At 40.6% G+C, this 27,910-nt stretch overlaps 1 protein-coding gene across 1 annotated transcript in view; it reads left to right on the top strand.

Annotated features, from left to right (window-relative positions):
* The window catches only part of NME7 (NME/NM23 family member 7), a 94,986-nt gene that overhangs the window by 20,581 nt on the left and 46,495 nt on the right, over positions 1-27,910 (top strand). The window contains exons 3-7 of the mRNA XM_055809201.1: positions 1,736-1,902; positions 9,110-9,220; positions 12,928-12,978; positions 15,430-15,637; positions 18,878-18,983. Coding sequence (XP_055665176.1) covers positions 1,736-1,902; positions 9,110-9,220; positions 12,928-12,978; positions 15,430-15,637; positions 18,878-18,983 — 643 coding nt within the window. The remainder of the gene's footprint in view (positions 1-1,735; positions 1,903-9,109; positions 9,221-12,927; positions 12,979-15,429; positions 15,638-18,877; positions 18,984-27,910) is intronic.

The following is a 27,910-nucleotide window of genomic DNA, read 5'->3' as shown; positions in this document are numbered from 1 at the left end:
CTTTGCAGCTGGAAGAAGACAGCATAGTTTTTTGTCCAAGAACAGCAAGCAGCTTTTACGATCAAGCTGGATCTCTTGACAGAGGTGTCCCATTCTCTGAATTTTCCACTGTTAATAACTTTCATGGGGAATTTTTAAAGCCTGAACAACTTTTCTTTCCACAGGAGATATCCTAAAAAGAGAGAAGAAATCTTTATAGAGGGTAGATTCTTAGCAGAGAACTGTTTTGTTTTGTGTAATTTATTTCTATGTGTACACGGGCAGGAGGGGAACAGTCCAAACAGTCTTACATTTCTTCTGCTGTGGCTTATCATTGGCTTTATAAAAAGGTCTTTTAAACAGATCAAAAATTACAGTCTAAAGAAGAATTCTTTAACACAGGTTGATGCCTTCCCCCCCCACACACACACACACTTACCTTTTGCCTGAGAAAAGAGAAACAGCTCAGGGTGCCTTTCTAGCAACTGTTATGAAATAACCAAGGAAATGTTCAGATTCTTAGTCAAGATACTGAAGAATTTGTATATGGTCAAGACAGTTAATAGGCTTTCTGGCAGAGTCTAGGAAAAAACAAGTAGCTGAATTCAAGTGATTTTTAAAAATTTTTTTTCCAGCATGTTGTCATTTCATTCCCCACTGCGCTTGAATAGGGGACACTTAGTAGGAGCATGTATGAGGGACTGAAGACATTTCAGCAGGGAACGATTCTTCCTTATAATCCTGCCTCAGCAGAAGGAATCATCAAAATAATTTATAATCTCTGATCTGCAAAGTTTTGGCTATTCTGGAAAAACTTACAATTCTTCTAGCTTTCTAACAGGACAGAAACGTAGTCACACATTTCAGAACATGGAGGAGTATGTACTTTTGGTCTTAATTTTTTTTTCCCTCCATAATTTGTGGGAATGATGTCTGTTCTTTTAATGCTATTCTAGTCTATATGCCATTGCAATGGAGGACCATACATGTAATTCAAGACAGAGAAGAGAAAGTCTGGCCTGAGGAGGAAAAAACTCTTCCTTTCATAGGATTCCACTTCCCCAGGAAACTGAAAGCTTCTGTAGTATCTGCATGCAGTGAAGAAACCGTTGAGCAGGTTGCCTTTTGTGCTTTGCCAGCCCACCCAGAATACTACACATTTATGTCTTGCTTCTTGCTTGGAATAATGATATATAGCTGAATTGTCTTGACAGGTTTTTGAGCTTGCAGCTCTAGGCAGTGAGAACGTCTCAACCTAGTGTTGCAATCATCCATCCGTCCCTAATTCTGAGTCTCATGCAGTCAAATAAAGCGTAGTATCACTGGAACGATGCCCTGAAGAGGAGACCTGCCGCAGTGTGTATCTTGATCATTCCTGGTGTGAGCCATTGGTCTGTGAAACAGCGTAGATCTGCTAGGTGGAACTCTCAGTGAGACTGGGCAGAGGTATCCGCTAGGCACCTGACCCGTTTATCACAGCTTGAATTACCACAAGCAAATGATAAAATAAAAAATGCAAAGATAGCTGTCAGCCTCAGACTATTTAAATGGAATAAATTTGTAATTGCGGTTTAGTCTGCTGAGCTTTCCTGGTACACCTGTAAGTTCAAAGGGTTAGGAATTAAATGAATTTAGTGATCAGATTCAATCCCCACAGTGTTATGGACATTTCTGAAAGTAGAGTAAAAATTATATTGAGTTTTCCTACAGCTTAAAACTCTTGCTATGGTAGATTTTGATCTTCTTTTCTCTGCAGTATGATGTGAAGAACCGTCGCACCTTTCTGAAGCGCACCAAATATGAGAGCTTACATCTTGAGGATTTATTTGTGGGCAACAAAATTACTGTTTTTTCCCGTCATCTATCCTTAGTGGACTATGGGGATCAATATACAGCCCGCAAGCTGGGGAGCCGCAAAGAGAGGTAAGAAAGCACATTTTTTTTAAATCTCCCTTTGTGGCTGGGGTTTCAAAGCAGTTGTTCTTTGCTGGAAATGAGGTAAGTTTTCTGTACTATGGGAGAGGAGGAGATAGTGACAAGTTTGTGTGCAATCTGAAGTCCCTTGGCCTACTGATGTCTGGTCGGAAGCTAAGTGGCCCCTGCTTGTGGGCAAACCCATGACTGCTGTTGTTAGCTGATAAATCTTCAGGGCCAGCTTCTCCATGGTGTCAGCCGCTGCCTCCTCTAGTTTTCTTGGGAGAGAAGAGAGGGAGGAAGAAAGCAGGGGGTCCTGTTACTCCCTGGGGGCAGGCAGCAGTAGGATTCTTGTGATTTGTGGATTCTTTTTGGGATGGAATTGATATGGTAACCCTGATGTCTGCTGGGCTCAAAAGGCTTGGATCCTGTGAAACTAGCACCTGTCTCTCTGGGATTTGTGCAGAAACCTAGTGCCTTACCAGTCAGATCTACTCTGTGTTAGTAACTGAAAACAGTAGGAACAGGAGTCAGAGAGGCCCATTCCCACTCTACATTGTTTATCCCATTGTGGAGGATTTTTTCTGAGGATTTTTTCAGCACCTCCTAAATTCTGTGTGCGTGAGGACAGGAAGTATAGAGTGAAAATATCCATAAAACCTATAAGCTTGTTTGTTAAGACAAGTTTCATTTATAATGAAGATAAGACTCATTATCTCTGTTTGATTGAAAGGCTTGCTTTGGAAAAGACTTTGAGCCCATCCAAGAGCAAAAATATCAGGACAGACTTAATAAAATGACAATAATATTAATATACAAGGAATTCACTTCCTCCAAGCTCAAGATCAGTGCATCCCCATGAGTAGGAAATCAAGCAAAGGGGGCAGGAGGCCTGCATGGATGAGCCACAAGCTTCTGGCAAACCCCAAACAGAAGAAGGAAATTTATGGAATGTGGAAAAAGGGACAGGCCACTTGAGAGGAATAAAGGGATGTTGTCAGAAAGTGCAGGGATGCAATGAGGAAGGCCAAGGTCTGTTTGGAATTACATGTGATGAGGGAGGTCAGGGGCAACAAGAAGGGCTTCTTCAAGTACATCAGCAGGAAAAGGATGACTAGAGAAAATGTGGGCCTGTTACTGAATGAGGTGGGTGCCCTGGTGATGAAGGACACAGAGAAGATGGAGTTACTGAATGCCTTCTTTGCTTCAGTCTTTACTGCTATGGCCGCCCTCTGGTTTCCCAGACCTTGTAGGCAAGAGAGGACGTCTGGAGAAGGGAAGACTTTCCCTTGGTGAAGGAGGATCACATTAGAGATCACTTAAGCAAATCCAGAAATCCGTGGGCCCCGATGGGATGCACCCCCAAGTGCTGAGTGAGCTGGCAGATGTTATTGCCAAACCACTCTCCATCATCTTTGAAAGGTCATGGAGAACAGGAGAGATGCCTGAGGACTGCAAAAGGCAGTGTTACTCCAGTCTTCAAAAACAGCAAGAAGGACCCAGGAAACTACAGGCCAGTCAGCCTCACCTCCATCCCTGGAAAGGTGATGGAACAGCTCATCCTGGAGGTCATCTCTAAGCATGTGGAGGACAAGAAGGTTATCAGGAGTAGTCAACATGGATTCACCAAGGGGAAATCACGCTTGACCAACCTGATAGCCTTCTATGATGGAGTGACTGGCTGGGTAGATGAGGAGAGAGCAGTGGATGTTGTATACCATGACCTCAGCGAGGCTTCTGACACTGTCTCCCGTAACACCCCCACAGGTAAGCGCAGGCAGCGTGGGGTAGATGGGCAGACAGTGAGGTGGGCTGAGAACTGGCTGAATGGCAGAGCTCAGAGGGTTGTGATCAACAGCGCAGTCTGGCTGGGGGCCGGCAGCTACTGGTGTTCCCCAGGGGTCAGTACTGGGTCCAGTCCTGTTCAACTTCTTCATCAGTGTCCTGGATGAAGGGACTGGGCGCACCCTCAGCAAGTTTGCAGATGATGCCAAGCTGGGAGGAGTGGCTGACACACCAGGAGGCTGCGCTGCCTTCAGTGAGACCTGGGCAGGCTGGAGGGCTGGGCACAGAGGAACCTGATGAAGCTCAACAGAGGTCCTGCCCCTGGGGGGAAACAACCCCACGCACCAGGACAGGCTGGGGCTGGCCTGCTGGGGGGCGGCTCTGCGGAGAAGGACCTGGGAGTCCTGGTGGGCAGCAAGTTGCCCATGGCCCAGCAGTGTGTGCTGGTGGCCAGGGAGGGCAATGGGATCCCAGGGTGCGTTAGGAGGAACGTGGCCAGCAGGTCAGGGCAGGTGATCCTGCCCCTCTGCTCTGCCCTGGTGAGGCTGCATCTGGAGTGCCGTGTCCAGCGCTGGGCTCCCCAGTTCGAGAGAGACAGGGAACTACTGGAGAGGGTCCAGCGGAGGGCTACAAAGCTGACTTAGGGGACTGGAACATCTCCCTTGGGAGGAAAGGCTGAGATCGCTGGGCCTGTTCAGCCTGGCAAAGAGATGACAGAGGGGATCTTCCCAATGTCTACAAATACTTGGACCTTCAGGTGAGTGTCAAGAGGATGGGGCCAGGCCACTTTCAGTAGTGCCTAGTGACAGAAGGAGCAACGGGCACAAACTAAACCACAAGAAGTTCCATCTGCATATGAGGAAGAACTTTACTTTGAGGGTGACAGAGCACGGAACAGGCTGCCCGGAGAGGCTGTGGAGTCTCCTCTGGAGACATTCAAAACCTGCCTGGATGTGATTCTGTGCAACCTGCTGTAGGTGACCTTGCTTTAGCAGGGGGCTGGACTAGATGATCTCCAGAGGTGTATTCCAGCCCTGACCGTTCTGTCATTCTGTGTGAATTTAATTCTGTATTGACTGCAGTGCAGGTAATCTCTGAATTTGCAGATGAATAAATTTTGATAATTTACTTTGCTTTTTTTGAAAAGAACACAGAATATTTTCTTAGGTATGATGTCTTAGTGAGTCCTATTCATCTACTTCCTTGCTCCCTCCTGCTAACTGGGCTTATTTTCAAGTTTTTTTGGAGAATGCATAACCAGACATACTGGAAGAGTTGCAAGCTTTAGCACACATCTTTATCTTAACCTCATGAAAGTGTTGCTGTGGAAATAACTGCCAGAATCTTTTCAGAAGTAGTGCTCCTGGTACTTCTTCTCCAAGGTAGGGTTGGGCGTGGTGGAAGAGTAGCAAAAGAAGTGGAGAACAGCAGAGCATGGCTTCTGTATCTGTGGCTGTTTCTCTCCGTTCCTCAGTGGAGCCTTGGTTGGATTACATCTGTCTTGGTTATGGGTTTTGTATCAATTGAACTTTTTATAGTTGTGTATTTCATGCTCTGCCTAAGCTAGCATAAGCCTTGGTGCTGATGCAGTTATACCAAGAAAAGGCAGTGTATGATAAAATTACATTTTCTCCTTCTTGTAACCATAGCTGCTGTCTATAGAGCAGCACCATGGTTGTGTTAACGATGTGGTCTTGGGAGGGGGTGAATTTTTGTGCTGCTCTACAAAAGGAAGGAAGGGAATTTATGACATCAGCTGTTTGGAAAACATTTTAGGAATGTCAGCTCAAAGATAACATAGATATGCAAGTGGTGTTGCATATTCAGAATATTCAGAATAGAAAGGAACACAGTGAAAGGTGTCTTAAACAGGCAAGAGATCCTCCAAATACAGTTTCTTCACAGAAGCTTTCACTGGGTAAACAGGGTCATATTAGAAGAGTCCTTGGGCAAAACAGTTGCAGATGAGGTATTTGTCTTTTTGGCCTCTTCCTAGCAGGTTTTACAGCAGTTATTAGTTTAATAGATACATATTGCAGAAATCTTACTGTGATAATTCCTAAAATAATCTGTTGTTGGGATTCTATTAATAATAATATAAGGATGCTGTACAGGGCAGAATGTTTCTCCGTCTTTTTCTTGCCTTTGTGCTATCAGCACAGGACTATCAGCAGTTCAGTTTCACTTTGGAAATACATTCTTTGGTCACTGAATATGTATGCAGACAGGCTCAGCAAAGGCCTCTGAGGAAGACTGAGAAATGTATATAAAAAATCTTGGATGTTTTGAATTAGGGATCTTTGTTTTTGTCAGTAAAACAAGTGGATGTGACTCTAGATACATGAGGTACAAAATAGATGTGTAAAAAGAGGCTAGATTTGCACAAGCCCTTTCTAGAATTAGGCTAAAATTACTAAGACATTTCTATGGAGTTTCATTTTCTATACATACTTTTCTTAAGTCTTGGGTCAATTTTTAGAGACAGCCATATTTGAGAGTTCTTCCCTCCTCCCCTCCCAGCGTATCATAAGGAAACTGTCACAGTGACTAAATGGTAAAGTAAGCATGTGCTTACTTAAGAGTGTACCACTTAAGGAATCACTGGCATGAGATGGATTTCTGTGTCACTAGTCTTTCATTTATGATCCTGGGTGATTGTAACCTAAGGGAAACATTTGTCTGACTAGGTTGTCCAGTCTAAATAGGCTATACTTAAAAGTTGGTCAGTGTCACTGGTTTTGAAAATGGTAATAGAATGCTTGTGTCTCAACCAGAAATACTTGAATTCTTTTTTGATTAGGGTATGGTATTCTTACGCTTCTGGTCATTGATATAATCGGTGTTTCTTCCCCTGCAAGACATAAGCTGCTGTACATGCAACAGTCCTATTATTAGAAGTAAGTAGATTTCAAAAGCATAGCCACAGCATAGTTTGTGCACCGCTCCTTTGATCAGTTCCCATCTTGTATTGTTTCAGTATTCATTGCAGTACTGTTGTACAGTCCCTCTGAAAATGTAAGCAAATGAGCTTAATTTTCATATTCTCCTTTGTTCCTAGACATAAAACCATTTCAAAATGTACTTTGCAGACTGTATCGTGTCAAACCACAAAAAACATAATCCTCATTAAAACTAAAAATGGAGCACATGAATCAAAATGCAATTTCAGAAAGTCTTCAGCATCCTGAATTATACTTTTCTTATCCTGCATACCTCTGAGAAGCTAACACTGAAATGTTAAAGTTTATATATCGATGTTACAGAAATGATGCTATAAGAGTTGCTCATTGTATTTGTACATTTGTATTAGTGTCTTTTGGATAAATTGCTTCGCAATGCAGTATTTCATCACATGTTGGTAGGAATTACAGTTTTACTAGAAAGCTTGAAATTAGAAGAGTAAGGGACAACATTTCTAGCATTAGTGGTCTGCTTCAAGTAGCCTGTGTAATTACATAGATTCAAAAAAGTATTCCCCAAGGAAATGCAAACGGCACTGGAGATCTCATTCCAGTGGTTTGATCCTTACTGTTCATGGTAAATGACAGTTGAGGACCTCTTATGCCAGGATGCAGGTCATGCATTGTGTGACAAGGTGGGTACATGTCAGTGGTCAAGCACGTGGCTGCTCCCCCTCATGTGCCTTGATGCACATGGCACACCCTGTCATATGATAAATAATAATCACAAAATGAGGTGGAGCTGTGAAATCCTTGGGGAAGAGGGGAAGAGGCTGTGGGTCATAGGCTGCATGGAGTATGTGGCAAACACTGTGAATGTTGGCCAGAGGTCAGCCTTTCCTGATCTGAAGATAGAGCTCAATCAACTTCAGTTTGCACTGCAGTGGACTGAAGCATAGGCTTGGTTGACTACTCTCATGCAGTTTCTGGCTACACCCTTAGTCCATCAGTCTTTTTGTTGTATTTCCCAATGGATCTAGGCCTAAGCTGGCCTGTGTATATGAGCTTCCTGACATTTGAGTAAATCTGTTTCTGAGCTCTGAAGGCCATCTATGTTTCTCCCTTAGTTTCAGATGAAATGTCACATATGTTCAAATCTTCCTCTTTACATTTCCTGGTCCCAACACCTCCCTTCCTTTAGATTTGCTGTGAAATAGATAGTCTGTCTGTTCCCAAAGCGTCTGTCAATCTGGGGTCACTTAAGGTTCAAAGTAAATGTAGTGGAAGTTCATCCATCTCCTGTAACCTGAGCATATTTGCCCTGGCTAGAATATATCTCTGCTAACCTACAGGCTGCTTTCCATGCTCTGCTGGTATATAAAATGAGAATTTTGCAATTATTTGCCCTTCATTTAGGGAAGTAGTGCAATAAAAAATTCTATCTTGGGTAGCCTTCACTATTGGAAACAGTGTAAAAGATGGAAAGAGCTCTTTAGGTTTGTCAGAGACGTGGAGTTTCTGAGATACAGGGTTGAATAATTCTGTTGATTTGTAAGCTGAGCAAATTTGAAGTTGACTCACCACAAGATGAATGCAAATAGAAAATGCCATTTTACAGACCTTTTTGTGCTTGTTATTTTTGATTAATAATACGTTTAGTGCTGATGGTGTACTTGGTGCTATGCAAAGCCTACTAATAAAACAGTCCTGGCCTTGGGGATGTGCAGTATAAAAAGATAATTATTGAGAAGACAGGATGTAGTTAGAAACAAAGATGTGGGGAAGAGTGTAGAGATTTTTGGATTGGTCTCACTTAGAATATAGCTGTCAGTATAAGAGACATAATACCTCCTCTGCCAACCTTTTATTGTGTCTATTAACAATGTCAGCTATTTGGCATGCAAATTGTATACCATAAAGTGTTTGTACTATACCAAGCGCAAGGACTTTCTTCTCACTGAGGCCCCCAAGTATTTTAAAAGTAATAATAAAACAATTATTTCATTTTGACTTTTGTGGAAGAGGCACGTGTTTAAGTAGTATTTCTAAATAGGGAATTTTAACAGCTTCATTTTTATGTATATAATGATGAACCTTAGGAAAAAAAGGAACTGAGCAAGCATAGGGAGACATTGACAAATCAGTTGTGTTATAACCCAGAGCAGTGAGTGAGGAGCTGTAGAGATATACACTAGCTGAGGAAGAAGTGGTCAAATTATTTGCTTTGAGAGTGAAGGGAGAAGCCAGTGAATAATGACTGCTGGTGGAACACTGTGGGCTGACTTGGGTTAGAAACTGAGGAAATTGTAATGTGCAAAGCTCATTCTTATCAGAATAATGTCTTGTGCAGGCATTCAAGACCAGCATGGAAATTGATGAGACACTGGGATTTGGATGTTTGACTGTGGCAGAATTTCTCTCTTTGATGTGATGTTTTTTTGTCTGAATATAAACTCAACATGCATGCCCAATCCTCTAAGGAAAGTAGTGTTGGCTGTATCTCTCTACTTTTTTTTTTTTTGTTTCCCCAGAACTCTGGCTTTGATTAAACCTGATGCAGTGCCCAAGATTGGAGAATTAATTGATATCATTATTAATGAAGGATTTACAATAACTAAGGCCAAAATGATGGTGCTTTCAAGGTAAGGAATTTTTAAGGTTAGCTCTGTTGTATCTGAATGTTATTTTTGCAGTCAAGAACATTCTCTAAAGCTATCCCGTGTTGTTCCACACATCAAATCCATTCCAGTGAGTAATATAGGGAAGACTCATCAGTTTCATAATCATGTAGGTTTCTGAAAGCATGTAGAGAATTAAGCTAAGTATTAAAAAGTTCTGTGCAAATGAGTACGGGTGATTATAATCTAATGTCTCTGTATGAATTCAAGGTGACTACCATACCTTTAGCAATTCAGAAGTGTTTACTACTGACATGCCTTTATGTTTTCATCTCATAGCTTCCTGATACAAACTATATTGCTGACTGTAACAGTGTTGCCTTTAAAGTAGTTGATTTGTTTGCCCTCAGTAAACCTGTTTTCTTAATCTGTGCTCTCGGAACCCAAACTTGTTTGCTTTTTAATCACTGGAAGGCCCAGCCAAAGCAAGTGATCTGATGTTGTTGCAGGGTTGGACAGGTTTTACTCATGCATCTTCCTAATCTCCCCCAGCCTTTACTGTTCTCCACTTACGAGCCACAAGATTTTAAATAAAGGCATGATGCTGCAGAGGAAAGAAAACAATTAATTTACTCTAGAAGACTCCCCTCAAAGTTACTGCACTATTTCTCCATTGCTGCTTTGCCAAACCTGTTCATATAGAAATGTCTTTGAAAAGAAAAGCTATCTGTCTACATATTACTATTTTTATGTGTTCTTATGGTTTCTGTGTGAGGTCAAGAACAATTTTTCCCTACCTCAAAACCTTTTTGGCTTTCTGACATATTGTAAAACAACTATGTGACTTCTTCCTCTCGTCTGTGCATTCATCTGCTGCAGTGTTTAATGATACCCGTCCCAGTTGCTCCCTCAAACAACTCCAGTTCGTGAGTTCACTCAGGTTTCTAATGCTGATTTATAATTCACAACATCTTTCAAGCCAGCTTTTTTTGGCTTGCTGCCCTGTAGTCTGATAGATTTGATCCTGAAGTGTTTGGTTGGGTGGTTCTTTATTTCAGTGTCTGTCTGAGAACTTGAAGAACTGTTGGGCCAAGTCACATACTACTTTAGAGTTGACTCGCACTGAAGGGAAGAAGCTTTGAGATTTGAACTTTTGTTGCATATTATTACATAAAAATTGCTGCGTGTCTTGTATAATTGAAAATCATTATTAATAAGCACAAGATTGCACTGTGATACTGAATATATTTAAAATCATGTATTGAATATTTGTGGTTTCTCTGCATACTATATAATCTGTTTCTTGGGACTGTGCCATTTTAAAATGATAGAAATATGGCTTTGCCAACATCTTCTACCCTTAGATCTCTGCAGGCACATGTGTTCAAACCAGCATCATCATCTACTGCTTCCCTTAAAGGCATTATTACTGACATTTGTCTGGCAGTCACTGTTCAGTAGATTCATGCCTTCTGTAAAATTGTAGCCAAGATACAGAAGTGAGGGCAGGCACCTGCTTTGATAGGTTAGCTCTCTAGTCTCTTCATTTAATCTTATATCAGTTCAGTTTGTTATTCCCAGATGAACACTGTTTTCCATTCTTTAAAAGCAGAGAACTAATGAGAAAGTTGCAATGAAAGAGGAACTAAGTTGTACAGCACAACTGCAGTTTTATATTTATTGCAATAGGAATTCTTAACTGAATAGTAGAGCTCAATTTACCTCAGAAATGCATCCCTCAAATATTTGCATTCAGAAATTACAATACTTAATCTGTTTGCATACCTTTTTCATAATTGCTTTTCAGAATTATTTGGTGAATTAGTTTCACAACAGGATTTTCTGATGAGATAGTGAATTGTAAGCAAAAACTTAAGGCTGTTTGTAGAGTGTCGGTTTGAAGCTTGAGATTGCAAGAGTTCCTGTGACTAGGATGATTTTTTAAATCATGTTTTTCCCTTCATTATGAAATGGAAGGAAAGCATATTAGCTGTATGGTCAATGAAAATCTTTTGAATTTTGAATGGCTCATACTTACACTGGACTGAAAGCAACAAACCAGGAATTATTCAGTTCCAATGAGCAGATGGTCATTTTGATAAAAAAAGCTGGAGAAAGCTGTGACTGCTCAAATATTTGTCAAGCTTAGAAAAATTAAATTCTTCTGAGGTTCTTCTTGAGGTTATTGCTTTCCTCTGGCAGTATTTGGCTTACATCTGGACTGCAAATAGAAGAGAGATGTGAAAACTTCCATTGCAGAGGACAGAACTGTGCCTTTGTTCATTCTTGGAATCTGTAATTTAAAAAACATGCAGGTAATTTCTTTCAGTAAAGAGAGCTGCTCAAAGTGAGCAGAATTATGGAGACCAGAAAAAATCAGAAGGCTTTCTGCAGGTAAAAACACTTTTCCTTGTGGGAATCTTTTAGTCTCCCTGCAGCTCTGCTTTGATTATAAACTTTGTAGCCAGACTGGGGTGAGCTATATTGCTTCCTTTCACCTGTCAGTCATCCTGAAGAGCTTCTTCTCTACAAATTCCAGCTTCAGAAAGTGGTACACACCAGGATTTGGAGCAAGCCAGGATCAAGCCTGCGCTTCTGAACTGGAATTTCAAAGCTGCAAATTAACAGGGATAGGCTTGAAAATCTCCATGGATTTTTCTAGTTGTTGCCATGCAGAAAAAGCAGTGCAGTCAGCAAAAGTTACACATGAGAAGCAGCCTGAGAAAAAGCAGAGAGTGGGTTGACTGGCTGCAGGAGGTGAAAAGCCCACAGAATGGTATACCTACCAGTGGGTGGATGGTGAGTCTGCACCATGGTCCCTGGAACTGGTCTAGCTGGGTTGCTGAGCCCTGTGCTGCTAGCAGCGTGGCTTTAGCAATGCAGAGCTTGGAGAGGGCCACTGCCCTGTCTGAAAAGGCTGTCTTTTTGCTTCCAGTCGTTGAGTAAAGGTTAAGTAACAGCTGTGGTACAGACATGCTGTGTATGCCTGGTGGCTTTTATTTGCCTGGCAATGTAAGGAGTCCCCCTCATTGCAGAAATCCCATTGCTTTGGGAGAAAGCAGTGTATAGTAACTGCTGTGTTCCCCGAGGGAAAGTGCAAGACCAAATTGAGTTTTCAAGTGGGAAAGTGTGGAAGAAAGCAAGTTTTAATTTGGAGGGCATTGTGGTGCCTGTGTGACTCGAAACATTTGAGGATACTGAATAGAAACCAGGTTATGCAATATTCTGTTGCGCACCAGTTTAATCAAACATAAGCCTTGATAAGGAAATAAGTCCCAGTGAAGCAGATAAATTTTTCATTTATGCTTTTAAACCAAACTTCATTAACCAGTATACACACTCAAACTGAGATGAAGGATGAAAACAGTGTAACAGTGAATGGCTCAGCAAGAAGGTGACTGCTACATTTATTTCTCAGCTTGAGAACGTGGGGACCATCAATGACCCTGAAAGTCCATGCTACCTACAGGTTTCAGTAATTACCTCCTTCCCAGAGCAGGAGCCTAAGGAGGAGTCCAGCTACAAGTTACGCATGTAACCACACAAAATATGACAGAAAGTTAAATGTAGTTTCTGTTATTGGTCATGAACACCCCACAAGCTGTCCAGCTTGGGAAGACATTACCTGTAGAATCATGTTGATGAATGACGGTTTGTGGTTTTCAGGAGAGTTTTGTATATATACGTATGTATACCTATATATTTATATCTATGTCTTTTTGCTTTTCCAGAAAAGAAGCAGCTGACTTTTATGTAGACCATCAATCAAAACCTTTTTATAAGTAGGTATATCAATTTCAGCTTGACATGTAATAAACTTATTTATTGAATGCACAGCATTTATTTACCATATTTGGTACTGCAGGACCATGGGAAAATCAGAACTTAGCTGTGTGGAGCCCTTTGCACAGTATGCACCCTGTTCGTCTTTCTCCAGGGACAGATCTTTATTGCAGCCCTTCAGGGTTTTAACTTGCACTCTTTACAGCCTGATGATATCAGGGCAATTTCTTTGGTCTTTCTGAAGTGAAAATGCTCCTAGTAAGGTGAAACTTCAAAGCCAAGGGAAGGAGCATCTTCAGGATCAGGGTGGAGCTTGCAGGTAGTGAGAATTAGGGGGGAACACTTAGCTGTGAGAATTGATTTGGTAGCAAGTACCCCAAATCCTAAGTAACTGAAAGGATAGTGCATGGAGCAGTTGTTTACTGTACTGCTACCCTTGGGCAAATTGTCAAACTTCCCTGATGCTGGATTGCTCCACCTAACATGAAAAACTTTTGTCTTTCTGTAACTGACCAGATTGATGGTTATGACCCACAGGTAGTGTCATTTCTACTTTGTCTGAAGATGTCAACAAACAACTTACTTTTCCTCCCTCTGGATTTGGTGGTCTGCCTCTTTTAGGAAGAGGGTGCAGATCTCCCTTGTATTTTTCAGCCATGTTGGAACTTCAGTTTGCACTGACTTGGTTGAAAGACCTGTTTTTAGTACTGTCACAAAGTGCTTGAGTATTAGGATCTGCCAGCTGCTCTCCTGCAACAGCAACTGATTTATTGTGGGTCCAAACTGAAGCCTTTCACGGAGACGTGGCCCCAGGCTATGTCTGGCCACGGAGATCAGAGGATGATTTAGAATTGCCTTTTCTTTGCTGAGTAAGCCTGCTTGATTATGTTGATAAATAAGCAAGAATTTTACCTGTAGTGTTATTTCACAGATGTCTATCTACACCAATGGTAATTGTCTGAGGAACTGTAGCTTTTGTCCATTGTGATGTGCCTGTCTCACATCCTACAGTCCTATTGGCCCCACCTTCTGTATGGGATTTTTCTCTAAATTAGAAGCAAATAGTTATGAAGCATTACAAACCAAATAGAACAAGAATCTTCAAGGCAGTGAAATGTAAAAACTCTGACTCATTGATATTTAGCATTGTAATACTAGTCTTTAAGTTCAAATTTAGTTTGCAAATTCATTAGTCAACGTAAGTCTACTGAATAGTAGGGAAAAATAGCAATTCTACTTTTTTGGAGAAGAATGTTTTTCTTATTAAAGAATTTATTTTTTAAAATGTATTTAAGATTCAGGAATAGTCTGCACAGTAAGCAGTGTTGTAGAAATTCCTTTTTTCTTGGGTATAGGTATGTGTAAGCCATTTAACTGTATTCTAAAGAAGCAGTCTCTGACCAACAGAACCTAAGTTCCAATAGCTTCTCCCTACGTAGTTTCTTTATGTAACTTTTCATAATTTTAATATTGTTCCTTTAGCTAAAAGCTAGTAGGATTTCTCTTCTCTTCTTGTCCATTGATCATTGTGTAAATGATCATTAGGAGCAAGGTGGCTGGAGAAGCATACACATCCACAATTATAATTGCGTAAAGCTTTTTTTTAAAGAAAGAAGTACAAAAAGTATTGAGTCAACTTTTTCCTTTGTTGGTTCTGTCCAGACTACACAGTGAAAAGGCAGGCTTGTTTGTATACATGTTCTGTAAAGATACAGAAGTATAGTGATGTTGTTTTGTTTAGTTTTTAAATAGAACTTCTGGGTTCCCAGTTTTGGGTCATTGTTTTCCGAGCGATTGAAGTGGTCAGGACAGGAGGCAGGCTGCTCCTGACAGTCTTTTCTCCTTACTCAGATTCATCCCATTAAAATCAGTTGAGTTCTGCCTATGCCAGGATGTGGTAAGTCACTTGGTGGTTACATCCCCTCTCCCCTGCAAACTTTCCAAATCTTGCTTCTCCCTTCTCTGCTACTTTGGATTTTGGCTGGGCAAAATCCACGGGAGAGATCCACGGGGCAGTGGAGAAATCCATCCTGACAGCAGTGCTGAAGTTGTGTCAATGGGGAGCACACACAGGTCATCTGTGGACAATCGTGAAATCCTGCTATGCAGAAGAGACATTCTTAGGAATCATTCCTGTCAGAAAAATGGTTAGCAGGGTCTCATCCTGTTTCCAGTACTGATCTTTTAAAAATTAGTTTGAAATTTTAACATACAACACAGTAGCTTGAGTGAGTTTTTATTATCTGGTTCTTTTTCTGCAACCATAATAAGAAGGGAACGTCCGCACGTGACCTAGTCCAACCTCCTAGTCAAAACAGAGCCAACTTCGAAGTTAGATCAGGTTGCTCAAGGCCTTGCCGAGTTGAGTTCTGAGCATCTCCACTGGATCATATGTATTTGTTGATTTTTATTTGTAGTGTTGATCACCATGTGCTGTTTCCGTTTTGCAGTGAGCTTCTCCAGTTTATAACGAGTGGTCCCATTGTTGCTATGGAAATCTTAGGAGATGATGCAGTTTGTAAATGGAAAACATTACTGGGGCCAGCAAACTCTGCAGTGGCTCAGAGTGATGCACCAGACAGCATTAGAGTGAACTTTGGACACGATGGCCTAAGAAATGCAGCTCATGGCCCAGATTCGGTAGCTTCAGCTGCTCAAGTAAGTTTTTGACTGTTTGTTGACTGAAGTTTATTTTTACTTTATCTGGTAACAGCTGGGTCAGAAATTCCTCATATTTTTCCCTGCTTGAGTTCAGAACTACTTGAGGTATTCTTCATAGATCGTTTTTACAATGGAAAAATAAACTGAAAACAGAAATCTTGTTTATCTCTGTCACAAAGGGGAGCCTTGGGCGCTTTGATCAAGAGAGCATGCCTGGTCATTTTTAATGTCTTCTGTACATCACAAGCATTGAGATAATTGCATAGTCTGTGTAATCTACCTGTAGCCTACCAATGTTGGTCATAAAAACAAAGGGATTAAACAATTAAATCCTTTTGTGCCCCCCTGCATTTCACTTATCTCTTCTCCTCTACAGTCCTTGCTAGTCCTCTGCCTGGAGCCTGCTTTCCTCTGCTGTTATTGTTCAGAACGAATAAATATGAAAACAGGCCACTTTGTAATGCTTTGTGGTTTAAGAGGTAGTACAGTGGGCTTGGCTTTGAGGAGTTTGGTTCTCTTTTGCTTTGTTTGTAGTGTGCCTTTCCTTGGTGTAGTGCTAAGAAAAAGCCCTGGGACTGGGTGATAGATATTACCAGCATTTCTACAGAATTGAGGTGACTATTTGCATTGTGGGGTATTGTTGTGGGGTAAATGTGCTGATAAATGATGGCAAGAATAAAGATTACCTCATGATTGATTGGTATTGTGCTGTGGGATCTTAGCTCTAGACAGCAAGAAAAAAGATACCAGTTGTTGCTTCCTTGATCCTAGTCTTTCCTCTCTTTAAATTGGAACAGCTGGAGGGAGACCTGCCCTGGAATACCTAATAAACTGCCAAGTACTGTATCCTAGAAAATATATGTAGACATGATTATACCCTGGTGGTGAGGGCAGGGCTGGCCAGCCTCTTCTTCGAGCTGGCCGTTAGGCTGTGTGGCATAGCAAGCTACTTGCAAAGTGTGCGTGGTTTTCTGGTGGTCAAGCACTCATCTCCCTGATCTGCCCCGTGCCTGGGCTGCTGGATCCTCTCCCTGTGCCTCTAGTTTTGACGAGAAATCATATGCTGGACCTGAAGTACTACTTCTGCTGGCAGACTGGATGAAGATGGTACAGAGTTAGGAAGAGTTTGGAAATTGATCTTTTCTGATGAAGGAGAATTATAATCAGAAACATCATTGTAGTTCTGGTTAAATAGCTAGATATCCTCATATATGAGGGTGAAAATTTCCCTTTGTTCCTGCATACTGCCACGACAACTGTGACAGCTTTTGAACTGAGTGTGGGAAAGCATATCTGTTCGCATAAAATGTTGATTAGAAGCATAAGTATGTGCTTTGGCTTAAGTTTGTTGTTCTTTTTACATGTCATTATTTTTGAAATGCTGTTTGAAGGCCTGAGTCATCTGCAGCATTTTTGTGTCTGCGGGATTATTTTGCTGAACTTTTGCAGGTGCGTGCATCTTTGGGGTGTTACTGATACCAATCTTCAATAAATCAAACAAAATTGTAAATTTAATACCCCTGTGCCTATTTTAATTCTAGTAGGCCCAGTTATATGGCTGTATAGCAATTGCCATGGAAACTAGTTGACTGCACCTTGCAGAAGCTTTGCTGAAAAGATAGAAATATGTGATAAAGGGACCTAAATGAACTCTTCTGAAGGAAGACTGAAGTCTCAACACATTCAATGAATGTGTTGTAAACTGAACAGTTAGAATGGAAGACTGCATCGCTCTTTTGGGGGCTAAATGACAAAAGAAATTATGCCTCTGGTATACTCTAAGCTGGTGTCTCTCTGCAGTCCAGATTTTGGAATTCCTTTAGATTAGGAATAAAGGGAAAGGAAAAAAAATTAAGGCTCCACTTGGTTATAGTTTGGCATTTCATTATCCTAGTCCTTCAGCATTACCTAGTTACTTTTCTTTTATGTCTTTTAATGGATAAAACAAAGTGTTAAATATTGTAAATATTTTGCTGCCTTTTCCTGGCTGCTTCTTTTAGAGTAAACATTAATTAACAGTGGGACAAGGTCTTTGAAGCATGCAGCGTTTTATCAGTAGAAGGATGTAGGAAATAAACCCTTTTATCTCAGATATGCCCACTTAAAATGTGGATTTTTTTGCTAGGAGAAAAACAAAAGCCATTTTCCCTTCTATTGAAAGATCCACTAGTTTGAGCTGTATAAGTGTTCAAGCACAGATTATAGGGATCGTCAGAGTGCCATGAGCTAAAGGCTGGGATATAGCTAAGTATTGAGCTAGTAAATTAAATGGGACAATTTCAGAAACTGGTCTTTAGCATTGCTACTGTTACACAGGGAGAAATCAGATTTGGTAGTAGTATTTCCAGGATATTATTATTTCCCTTAAATGCAAATTTATCAATTCTTTTACTGAACTTGACCAATAGGTCTGAAATGCAATATTCTGTTTTGAGCATTTGACTAATGCTAATTGGCAGATGGTGTAACATATGTGAATAAACGGTATGGAACAAGCATGAAGCTGGCAGTGAACAGTGAAAACATATCACTGAAGAAGGAAACCTGGCTGCCAGGCTCACCCCAGTATGATCTAAGACCCAAGCTATATGATACCTGGAATAGTGATGGTGGGAAGAAAAGAAGTGATCAGAGGCAAAGAGGTTCTTCTGATTCATCCCAGAAATCAGAGCAGTTGAGTACATCAGCTTCAATTCAGTAAGATTAAAAAAAAAACCCCAAACAACAGTCAATAAGGCATGAGGATAAGTCAGCAATTTTAGACAAAGTTTAGTTGCTTATAACAAGAGGAAAAACATATAAACAAATGGGATAGAGGTCAGTTTTGTATATGGAAAGAAAACGTACTGAGAAATGGATGGTAGTTGCATTTTTGCTCATATAGTGGAAAAGACCATGTGAAAAGAGGGAAGATAAAATACATGTATATGGGAGTGGATTTTGGAAAGATACTCAGGAAAGAGAGAGAAAGAATTCAGAAAACTGGTAACACCTCTACCAAGTGATTGCGGCAGCAGCATTTTGAATGCTCTGAATGGAAATGGATTGTGTGCAGAAGTGAAAAGAGGGGAAGAAATATTCAAATAATTTTTTTATGATTGTAGCAATGCTACCAGAGAGGGAAAGGTATTAAGGTTTACCTTCTGTGACTATGAATACTTCAGATGTTATTTATGATAAAAACTTATGTATGCAGCTAGATCAATCTAAAATGTATTCAATTACAATTGTTTTCAGGAGCTGGAATTGTTCTTTCCCTCCAGTGGAGGTCGTGGACCAGCCAACAGTGCAAAATTCGCAAATTGTACTTGTTGCATTATTAAGCCTCATGCAGTTAATGAAGGTAAGCAGTGCAGACAGTGGAGGTGAAAGCTATGTGCTTCATTTGTATCCATGTTCACTCCTGTGCCCTTTTCTGGGAGAATGAGTGCAAGAGCACAGGGCATATTTCATAGTACATGCCAAAGTGTGCAGATACATTGCCTTTCATAAACTTTTAGTACTTCTGCAGTTCAGTTCCATGAAGAGTGGGTCACGTGCTTTCCATGTGGATACTTGTTAATTTCAGAGTAAGAAGGGAAAGGTGAAAAGAAAGAAGGACAAAAAAATACATGAGATTTGGTGACTCTTACTATGACAGTTTACCATGTCCTTCCTCCTGTCTGCCCACCAGACTCATCTGCTGGAGGTTACTATCCTCACAGCAGAGTAAAAGCAGGACACGTGGCCATATTGCAGGGCCTTCCACTCATGCAGTAACACATTACATTAAAACTACTTACAAAGGGAAATTTGTGTTGATATGGATCTTGTTCTGCTGAATGAAGTGGGGATGGAAAGTAGAAAAGGCTTGTTCACTGTATGAAAGTGAGCCAAAGACTTAAACCATTTGTTGAACTCTGTGATGCTTTCTGTGCTGGAGAATGCCCTGTGAGCTCACCATATGAGTATTGGAAATGTTTAATGCCCAACTGTTACCATGCAAAAAAATTCTCACTTTTGTGTCCTGTACATAGATACAGGAGCATGTGTAGGAGCAGTGAATGCAGTAAAATATTTTGGCTCAGGCACTGCAACAGTATTTTTGAGTGCAGAATAAATATTGCCATGTAAGAGCACTGAGATTTTTCTTAGCCAGATGCAGAGCACACTGCAATGTTTTAATCGCTTCTCCATGGACAGCTGAAATGGCAACAGCAGAAGTGGCCGTAGCAGTTTCCAGGCCTTTCACACCTCAAGTGGGATGTCTGGAGAGCCTGCAGAAAAAAAATGGCTTTCACAAGAAAGAGTCTCGCACTCACTGCTGATAATGTGCCTGTTATCTCTTTGAGGCCTTACATGGTATCTGCTACTGATAAGGCTGCCATGCAGCAAAGACAGAGTGATGTTCCTTTTACAGAAATATGGGCAGCAGCTGGGACTGTGAACTTACCTAGTAAATGTGTGCAGAAGATAAACTTTTCTGTGGCAGGATTGTTGGAGTCCTCACATTTGATTGTGAAAACAGCAAAGTGGATGGCTTGGGCTGTGCTTTTTTATACGTGAGATATAGTTTCTGTTATATATAGGGGCTCAGACTTTCTCTTTGAGAGTTCAGGTTCTCTCAGCTTTTAATCTTCTTAATTTCTGTAGATTTCATAGTGCCTTGTCTGTTACTTTTTTTTCCTGTTTTCTTGAACATCTCAATATTTTTCTGAATCATCAAAGGACAAATTCTGGGCCTGTTTGCACTGCCCTCTGGGAGTGTGAGTGTCTGGAGGAGAATGGGGGTGGTGACAGAGAGAGAAAGAGGTACAGATAAACAGAAAATGTAAGTGCATGCCCAGCCTTGCAGTGTGAGCACTAGAAAGACTGGACTGAAGTTGAGCTTCATATGCCACTATTAAATGTGGCACATATATGCCACATAAAAAAAATGACTAAAAGTATTTTTTCTTACACCCAAAGGGCTGGAGGGGCAGACCATAGCTGCCAAACAGCAAATAAAATTTGAAAGCCAAGGTGTACTTTGTGTGAGCATTCTCTGTCCATACAGCTTTGATTACTACTCTCAACAGAATGAAGAAATCAAAACTGAATTTTCTTTTCTAAATCAGTAAAATGTTTTATCGATTTCTCATGGTTTAACTCCAGTTAACAACTAAGCACCATACAATCTCTCACACGCTCCCCCCAGTGGGATGGGGGAGAAAATTAGAAGGGTAGAAGTGAGAAAACTTGTGGGTTGAGATAAAGACAGTTTAATAAGTAAAGCAAAAGCTGTGCATGCAAGCAAAGCAAAACAAGGAATTCATTCACTGCTTCCCATCGGCAGGCAGGTGTTGAGCCACCTCAAGGAAGGGACTCCAGCACATGTGACAGTTATTGGGAAGACCAGGGCCATCACTCCAAATGTCTCCCCCTTCCTTCTTCTTCCCCCAGCTTTATATGCTGAGCCTCGTATGGTGTGGGAGATCCCTTTGGGCAGTTGGGGTCAGCTGTCCCAGCCGTGTCGCCTCCCAGCTTCTTGTGCTTCCCCAACCTGCTCGCTGCCGGGGTGAGTGGGAAGCAGAAGAGGCCTTGACTCTGTGTAAGCACTGCATGGTGGTAACTGAAACATCCCTGTGATACCAACACTGTTGTCAGCACAGATCCAAAACACAGCCCCATACTAGCTGCTGTGAAGAAAATTAACTCTACTCCAGCCAAAAGTAGCACTCAAGTTTAAATTATTATAAAGAATGATGGAATTCAGAGACTGGCTGTGCTTTTATCTTACTAAACTGTTCTTCCTGCCTTTTTTCTCCAATGTTATTTTGAATGTTTCAAAAACCACAGGTGCTGCATCTCTTAAAGAGATTATGAGACTGGGGAGGTCTTGTAAAACTTTCCAGAAGTCTGGCTTCTGACAGGGAGATGGGTTTAAGGAAAGGAAGTGTCGCTGTGTCTGGGTGGTGGACTACCTCTTTGGCTGAGAGCACTGGTTTGGCTTCATATTGCAACTGGACTGGTTCCAGTCTGCAGTTTGAGGTGAGACATCCTTTCCAAGGACTGCAGGAACTCTCCAACATCAGCCCAGTGGCCCAGGAGCATTGCAGGAAAGAGGATTTGGCTTTCTTAGCCGGTTCTCTTCTGTCTTCCTTTGTCTTTCTCATATTCTTCTTCAGACTATTTTTTTGAGTAACAACAAAAATATCAATGAGTGACATCTTTTTTAGTATGCTTGGTCTTCTGTAAAGCACTTTCCATAGTCACAGAAGAGTCATGCTTAACAGAGTAAAGAGCTGTGCACTAGATTTCCAACAGTTTTTGGAAGTCTTAATTCTGAAATTACTCTTTTATGATTAAAATGCCAGTTTGAAAGTTGAAGGAACATACCCTTTGCTTCCTGTGGATTTTTAGGCTTTTAAAGTTTTGAGCATGATGTGTGGCATCATATGCTGTGTCTACAGAAATGCCACCATTCCTTCTTCCCTGTGCGGACTGTTTTGGAGTCAGGGAATAGCATGCTAAAAGGGTTTGGGGGGATCAAACAATCTGCTCAGAACTCCCAGCTGCCTGTCTGAAACAGGCAGACAAGAAGGGAGAAGCCCGGCTTTAGGGATTAGAGAACAGAGACATGGCAGTGGAGCAGGTTGGCCCCATGGGTTGCGCACCTGTGGGCAGAATGTTTGAGAAAGGAAGGCTGAGCTGTTTGGGCTGTTTGGGCTCTGTGATCCATGACAGAGCTGGGAAACTCTGCTCATCTCATCTCCCTTTCAAGGGCTGTTAACAACTGTGTTCAGTGATACCCAAGACATTCTGGTTATATTAGCAACATCTTCTGTATCTCAGTTGAAGTAGGTGCTATAGCAACTACTGAGCTGCCCTGTTGGCAAAATTGCATATAGGAGACTGCGTGGTCTTAAAAATAAGCAACTTGTTTACCCCCAGCAGCAGTGGCTCTAGCTGTGGCTGTCCACCCTGCTGTTTCACGTGGGGAGAATGTTAAGTGCAAACACAGCAGCTGGAGAGGACAAGAAATCCCATGCAGCCATCAGTGTGGTGAAAAGGTGGTTTAGCAGAAGCATGGAGAGGAATTTATATGGGTCAAAGCAGCAGAACCTCTTATGCATTGCAGATTTGGTTTGTGCTCCACAAATTTTCAGTATTGAGTATCTAAAAATAAACCTTTTTGCTATTTCCTATGTGCTGCTGAGGCTTTGAACTTGATTATCTAATTACCATGAATATAATCTGCTCATTAAACATTTACAATTACGTGAAGTTTCACTTACGTACTTGAGCTCATACAGAGCTTTAGTCTTTATTTCTGCAGAAACATTTGACTGAATTCATAATTTGAATTTTGCTTCCCAGTCTTTTTTCCCAACGTGTCTTTTTCCTCTGGAGTCCCTTGCATAACTGATTCTTAGAAGGAAAAATCTTTCGGTTTTCCACCCTGGAAGTTGGTTTGCTTTAACCACAGCTGTAAACTGGGAGGCTTTTCAGCAAGTTTACCTTCCTGTCAAAAGGCTGGATCTAATCTCTAGTTTACTCTGGTTAAATCTTGGACAGAGTTCGTTCTTAGAAACTGACTTTGATCGCCATAGAGGGTTTGTGGGGTTCCTATCCAGTGACAGAGCAGTGGAAAATCTCTGGTGGTTTTATCTCTGGCCTTGCTGACCCTCTCCTGACAGAAACATCTGCCGCCAGGCACTTCCCTGACTGACTGGCAAGTTAGCAGCAAGCAAAGTCATTGTATTTTAACTCTGAAGATGGCTGGGAAGAGCAGTTCAACTCCTCTTTCTTGGGTGCTGGCAGAATGCGAAAGCAACCTGATGGTATTCCATGAGGACTTGTTCTGAGCAGGGGTGTGTCAGGGAGACATGGTGTGGTTTGACCCCTCTAGAATGTGCCACACTTTTCAGTGTCTCTTAGCCCCCTCCTCCTCCTTAGTCAAGGAGCATGGTAACTAATAAGCACAGCTCTGGGATTGTATGCCTTAATTGTTTAATAATTTGAAAGTTTTAGTGTAGATCTGTGTTCTGTAATCCACTTCTTGTCCTTGAAGCTTCAGTTAATTCAGATACAATCTCACAGTTGCAATCACTTAGACATTCTGGTTTTGTAATTCCCCTCATGTTATTACATCTGGAGTTATTAGCAGTAGTGCTTAGAAGCCAAAATTGTAAATGCACCAAAATGGGTGAACTTCAGTTTTGCGCCCTGAGGACAGCTATGACTCGACTGTTTTGTTGGCAGAAATAGCACCTTGCAGATTACTGGATGGGATTAATTTTAATGTATTTATGTGTAACAGTTTAGTCATGTTTACCGTAGGAATTGGAATTTGATATTTTATGACTGGTTTAAAGTTTCTTTGATGTGGTCTTTACTTAATCCCTTTGAAAAATGAACAGGGAAAAAATAGGAAAATAGCGATGATCAGGCTCTAAAGGCTGCGGTCAGAAGTGTGTTATATTTCACATTTTGTACTTGCGATACAGCACAGAGCTCAAGAGGTGAAATCCTGCCTTCCTTTTCTGCACTCCCAAGCTGAGATATGGGTTCTCTTCATGTCAGAGTTTTGCCAAAACACATTTGGAGCTAGAACTATGCCATGAACTCGAAAACAAAAACTGCTAGTCAGGAATTCATTGGACATAATGCAAACTGAAAGGCCTGCCTAGAGGTAAGGAAGCCTCTATAGTCTGGAGGGCTTCTGAGTGTGAGACTGGCTACCACAACAGGTTTGTTCTCCTAGTATGTGTTAAGCTTGAGATTTTGTTCTAATATTTCTGTAAGTTAAACCCTTGTTCCTCTTACGGAATTAAAAAAAAAAATTACAGCACTGTCTTCCACAGTATTCTTCAACTAAAATTTAAGTCTCATAGAAAACAAAAGGGTTCTTTTCAAGTGGAAAAGATATTCTGTGGAAATATGATTTTAGACCTGTTCTAAGTGGATGATAAATCTTATAGAGTTCTATCTTAACTTATTAGTTACTGGACAGCTTTAGAAAATCATAGAGATTTATACTGAGCAACAAAATGCTGCATGACAGGTACGATAAGGATGGTATTTCCTTATTTATGCAAAGACTTAAACAATTTTTTATTGAGGGAGTAGTTCCTTGCTCCAAAGACCAAACTTTGACAAAAAGAATACCAAGGACAGTAGTTCAGTCTCAAGCAGGTACAGAAACAGGGTTTACTTATGTAGAATCTCAAGTGAAGTTACTTCATAAGAGAGAGTGGGGAGAGAAGGATTGTACCGAGTGGGAATCCAGCATTGTAGTAGATTATACATCTGACTGCAGACACCTGAAGAACTGTTTCTGACATGCTGATATACTTGTTGCTCATTGAAAGGGAGAAGGCATTGCTGTGAAAATGTCCAATTCACCTGTATAGTATGCTGAGTATAGTTAGATGTATGTAGTTACCAAAGGAAATAAGCTGAAAGAGAAAAAGAGGATGTGATAGAAGAGGTGCAAATCTGTCATCATTCTCAGGACTAGGTATCTGTATCATTGTTTTTATCATACTGATGAGTATTCATTAGATAAGATTAAAAAAAATTGTAAACAAACTGGAAATGGTTTCCTTTTTCACCCTGGGTTTTTAGACATAAGTTTGAGTAACTCATTACTTTTATGTTTAGGAAACTTGAGTAGAACAAGGTTTTTGAAAAGCTGTTTTCTCATGCTTGAGAAAAAATGAGGAATGCAATTTTCTCGTAAGTAATCTGAAAGTATATCTTCTGTCTGTGATAAGTATGCATAATAGAAAGGTGAAGTGCAGATGCTCAGGACTTCACCTCATTGTAGGCATATTTCTTTCTGTATATCTTGTCTACAAGGTTGAGTGCAAAAAAGCATCAGTTATAGCCTTGATACACTTAACAATTAAAAGTCTGGAAGGAACTGTTTGAAGATAGAATCTGGAAATAGAAAAAAAAGTGGGCTGCACATGTGTCTTTGCAGATGCTTCAAAGAAGTACAGTGGATTATTTGAGGTGTGACCTCTGGATATTCCCATATGCAATATGGCAGTCTTAGTGCTGCAGTCATGCGAGAACTATGCTTTCAGATGCAAGCGTTTTCTTGCATGTGGATTTGCCCAGGCAGAAAACATGTTTATGCAAAATTAAATGCACTTTGTTTCTTACATTTTCCATAAATGTATTATGTATAGGGTGTTGTGTTTGGTGATGTCCGGTGGTGCTGTTTTGTTCGTTTGTTTTCTTTTTGGAGAAGCTAGGAAAAAGTGATTTAAATAAAAGCAACCTACTTTACCACTTCATCACTGCTTTTTCAGAAAAAGAATTTAGTTTCCATGAGAACAGGAGTCCATCCGCTTCTGTGTTTTAATTTCTTTGCTGTAGTTGTAATGATGGATATTCCTTGCTCAGGTTGCTTGTTTTTGAAACCAAGTCTATGTTGTTTCTTGATTATTTCCTGCATAAAGTTTTAGCAGCTTGGCATTGGCTTCCTAACTTAGACTGACTTCAGATTCCAGTGGCTATTGCAAAGTGATATTCATTTTTTCAAAGTATGAAAAATTTATTTTACATTTCAATTGATAGAAGTAGAGAGGGAAGTGCACTGAACCTGGAAATCCTTTCTGACAGTTTGAGGCTGGAAGGAAGAGGATGAGGTATACTTCAAAGAACCCCCCCCCCAGTTCAAATGGCACAGTCAATCCTTGCTGAAGCTTATAAGTATCCTACTACTACTGGAAAGAGTGTTTGGTGGACTTATATTAGTGGTGCTCATGTAGCTGAAAATCATCTCTGTGCTGGGATGATGGTGTTAACATAAAAAGAAAATAAAAAGATGCTAGGAATGGGGTTTTATTATTGCATTTTGGAATTTTCGTTCTTAAAGGGGTAGAGAAAAGTTAATCCTAAGAGTGGTCCAGGGAATTTCAGGCTAATGAAAATTCTTTCATACCAATGGAATTGATACATCAAGTGTCTATAATTTCATTTAAATCACTCAGTGATGATATGGTGGATGTTTACCAGCATGTCTTTTTTGAAGGAAAACCTGCTTTGCTGATCTCTGAATTCTCTAAGTATGCTTTCCATAAAGGAAGGTAACACAGAGCCAGATAATCTAATTTACTTGAATATCAGTGCCTTCCTCAAAGTCCCTTGCTGTGAGAAAAACAAAATTTTCCTTTAGTAAATCAATTCATACATTTAGGTCTGTTCAGCATAGGTATCTGCATAGCTTTAGATGTTTTCTTGAACATAAGCATATCCAATTAAAAGGGGCTTATGAGTGAAGTCTTGTCACCCATCCTTGCGCCTGTTCTTGTCAATATTGGCATTAATGACTCGGATGGGGAAGGACAGGGCATGCTTGCAGTGTTTGCAGATGCTACCAAGTGTCTGCTACAGTTTTGGAGGGTGTAATTGGAATTCAGAACGTTCATGATGAACTGCATAAATGAAACAATGTGAGAAAATGAAACTGAATATAAACAATGGCATAACATTACCATGGAGGAGGGAAAAGAAATGCACAAATACAAAACAGAGAACAACTGACAGGGTATCAGTGAAAAGTCTGTAGAGAAATGGTTGGAACAGTGATATATCATAAGCACAAGCAGTGTTCACGATGTTGGACACACTTCGTTTAGGGTGTTTTTTTCAGTAACTCATTCTGCTCAGTGCTGGTGAGAACCCAGCTTGTGTACCATATCCAGTTTCTGTCCAGTTTCAAAAATAACATAATCAACTGAGAGCAGAAAGAATAAGAGATTTAGCCAATGAAAATGTGATGGTTTTCATTTATTTAACCTGAGATGGAGGAGATGGGAATATACAGCTTTCTGTAAGTAAATTTGGAAAATGTGCATATTTACTAATTTAGATGAAAGAACATTTAATCTAATCATTAAGGAAAACTTCAAAGTATGTCACTGGCCTGACATCTGGGGATGTAATGGAACCTTTGTTGCTAGAAGTTTTTGAGAACATTTTAGAAAAATTTTAAAAATGCAGCCATGCATAGTCTAACTTAACTGTACCTTGGAGCAAAAGAGAAGTATCTTGAAGTCTCTTTTCCTACTGCCCTATTCAAATCAGAGTGTAAGTAGAAAGACAAGGTATTGAGTCTGAAAAGAGCCAAGACACAGACTGTAGGACTTTGTGATAGTCTTTTGCCAAGTTGAAAATAAATGATAGAGCTCACAGTATATTTACTATTGATCTATGACAGTGAGTTGGCAAACCTTCCACAGGAAGTGGAATATAAAATTAGTAGAGGCTGGAGCAGATTATAGGGCATCTCATGAG

Source organism: Falco peregrinus, chromosome 6 (genome assembly GCF_023634155.1).
Source record: "Falco peregrinus isolate bFalPer1 chromosome 6, bFalPer1.pri, whole genome shotgun sequence".
Lineage (NCBI taxonomy): Eukaryota > Metazoa > Chordata > Aves > Falconiformes > Falconidae > Falco > Falco peregrinus.
Note: the sequence above shows the minus strand (reverse complement) of the source record. Positions and strands in the feature narration are given on the sequence as shown.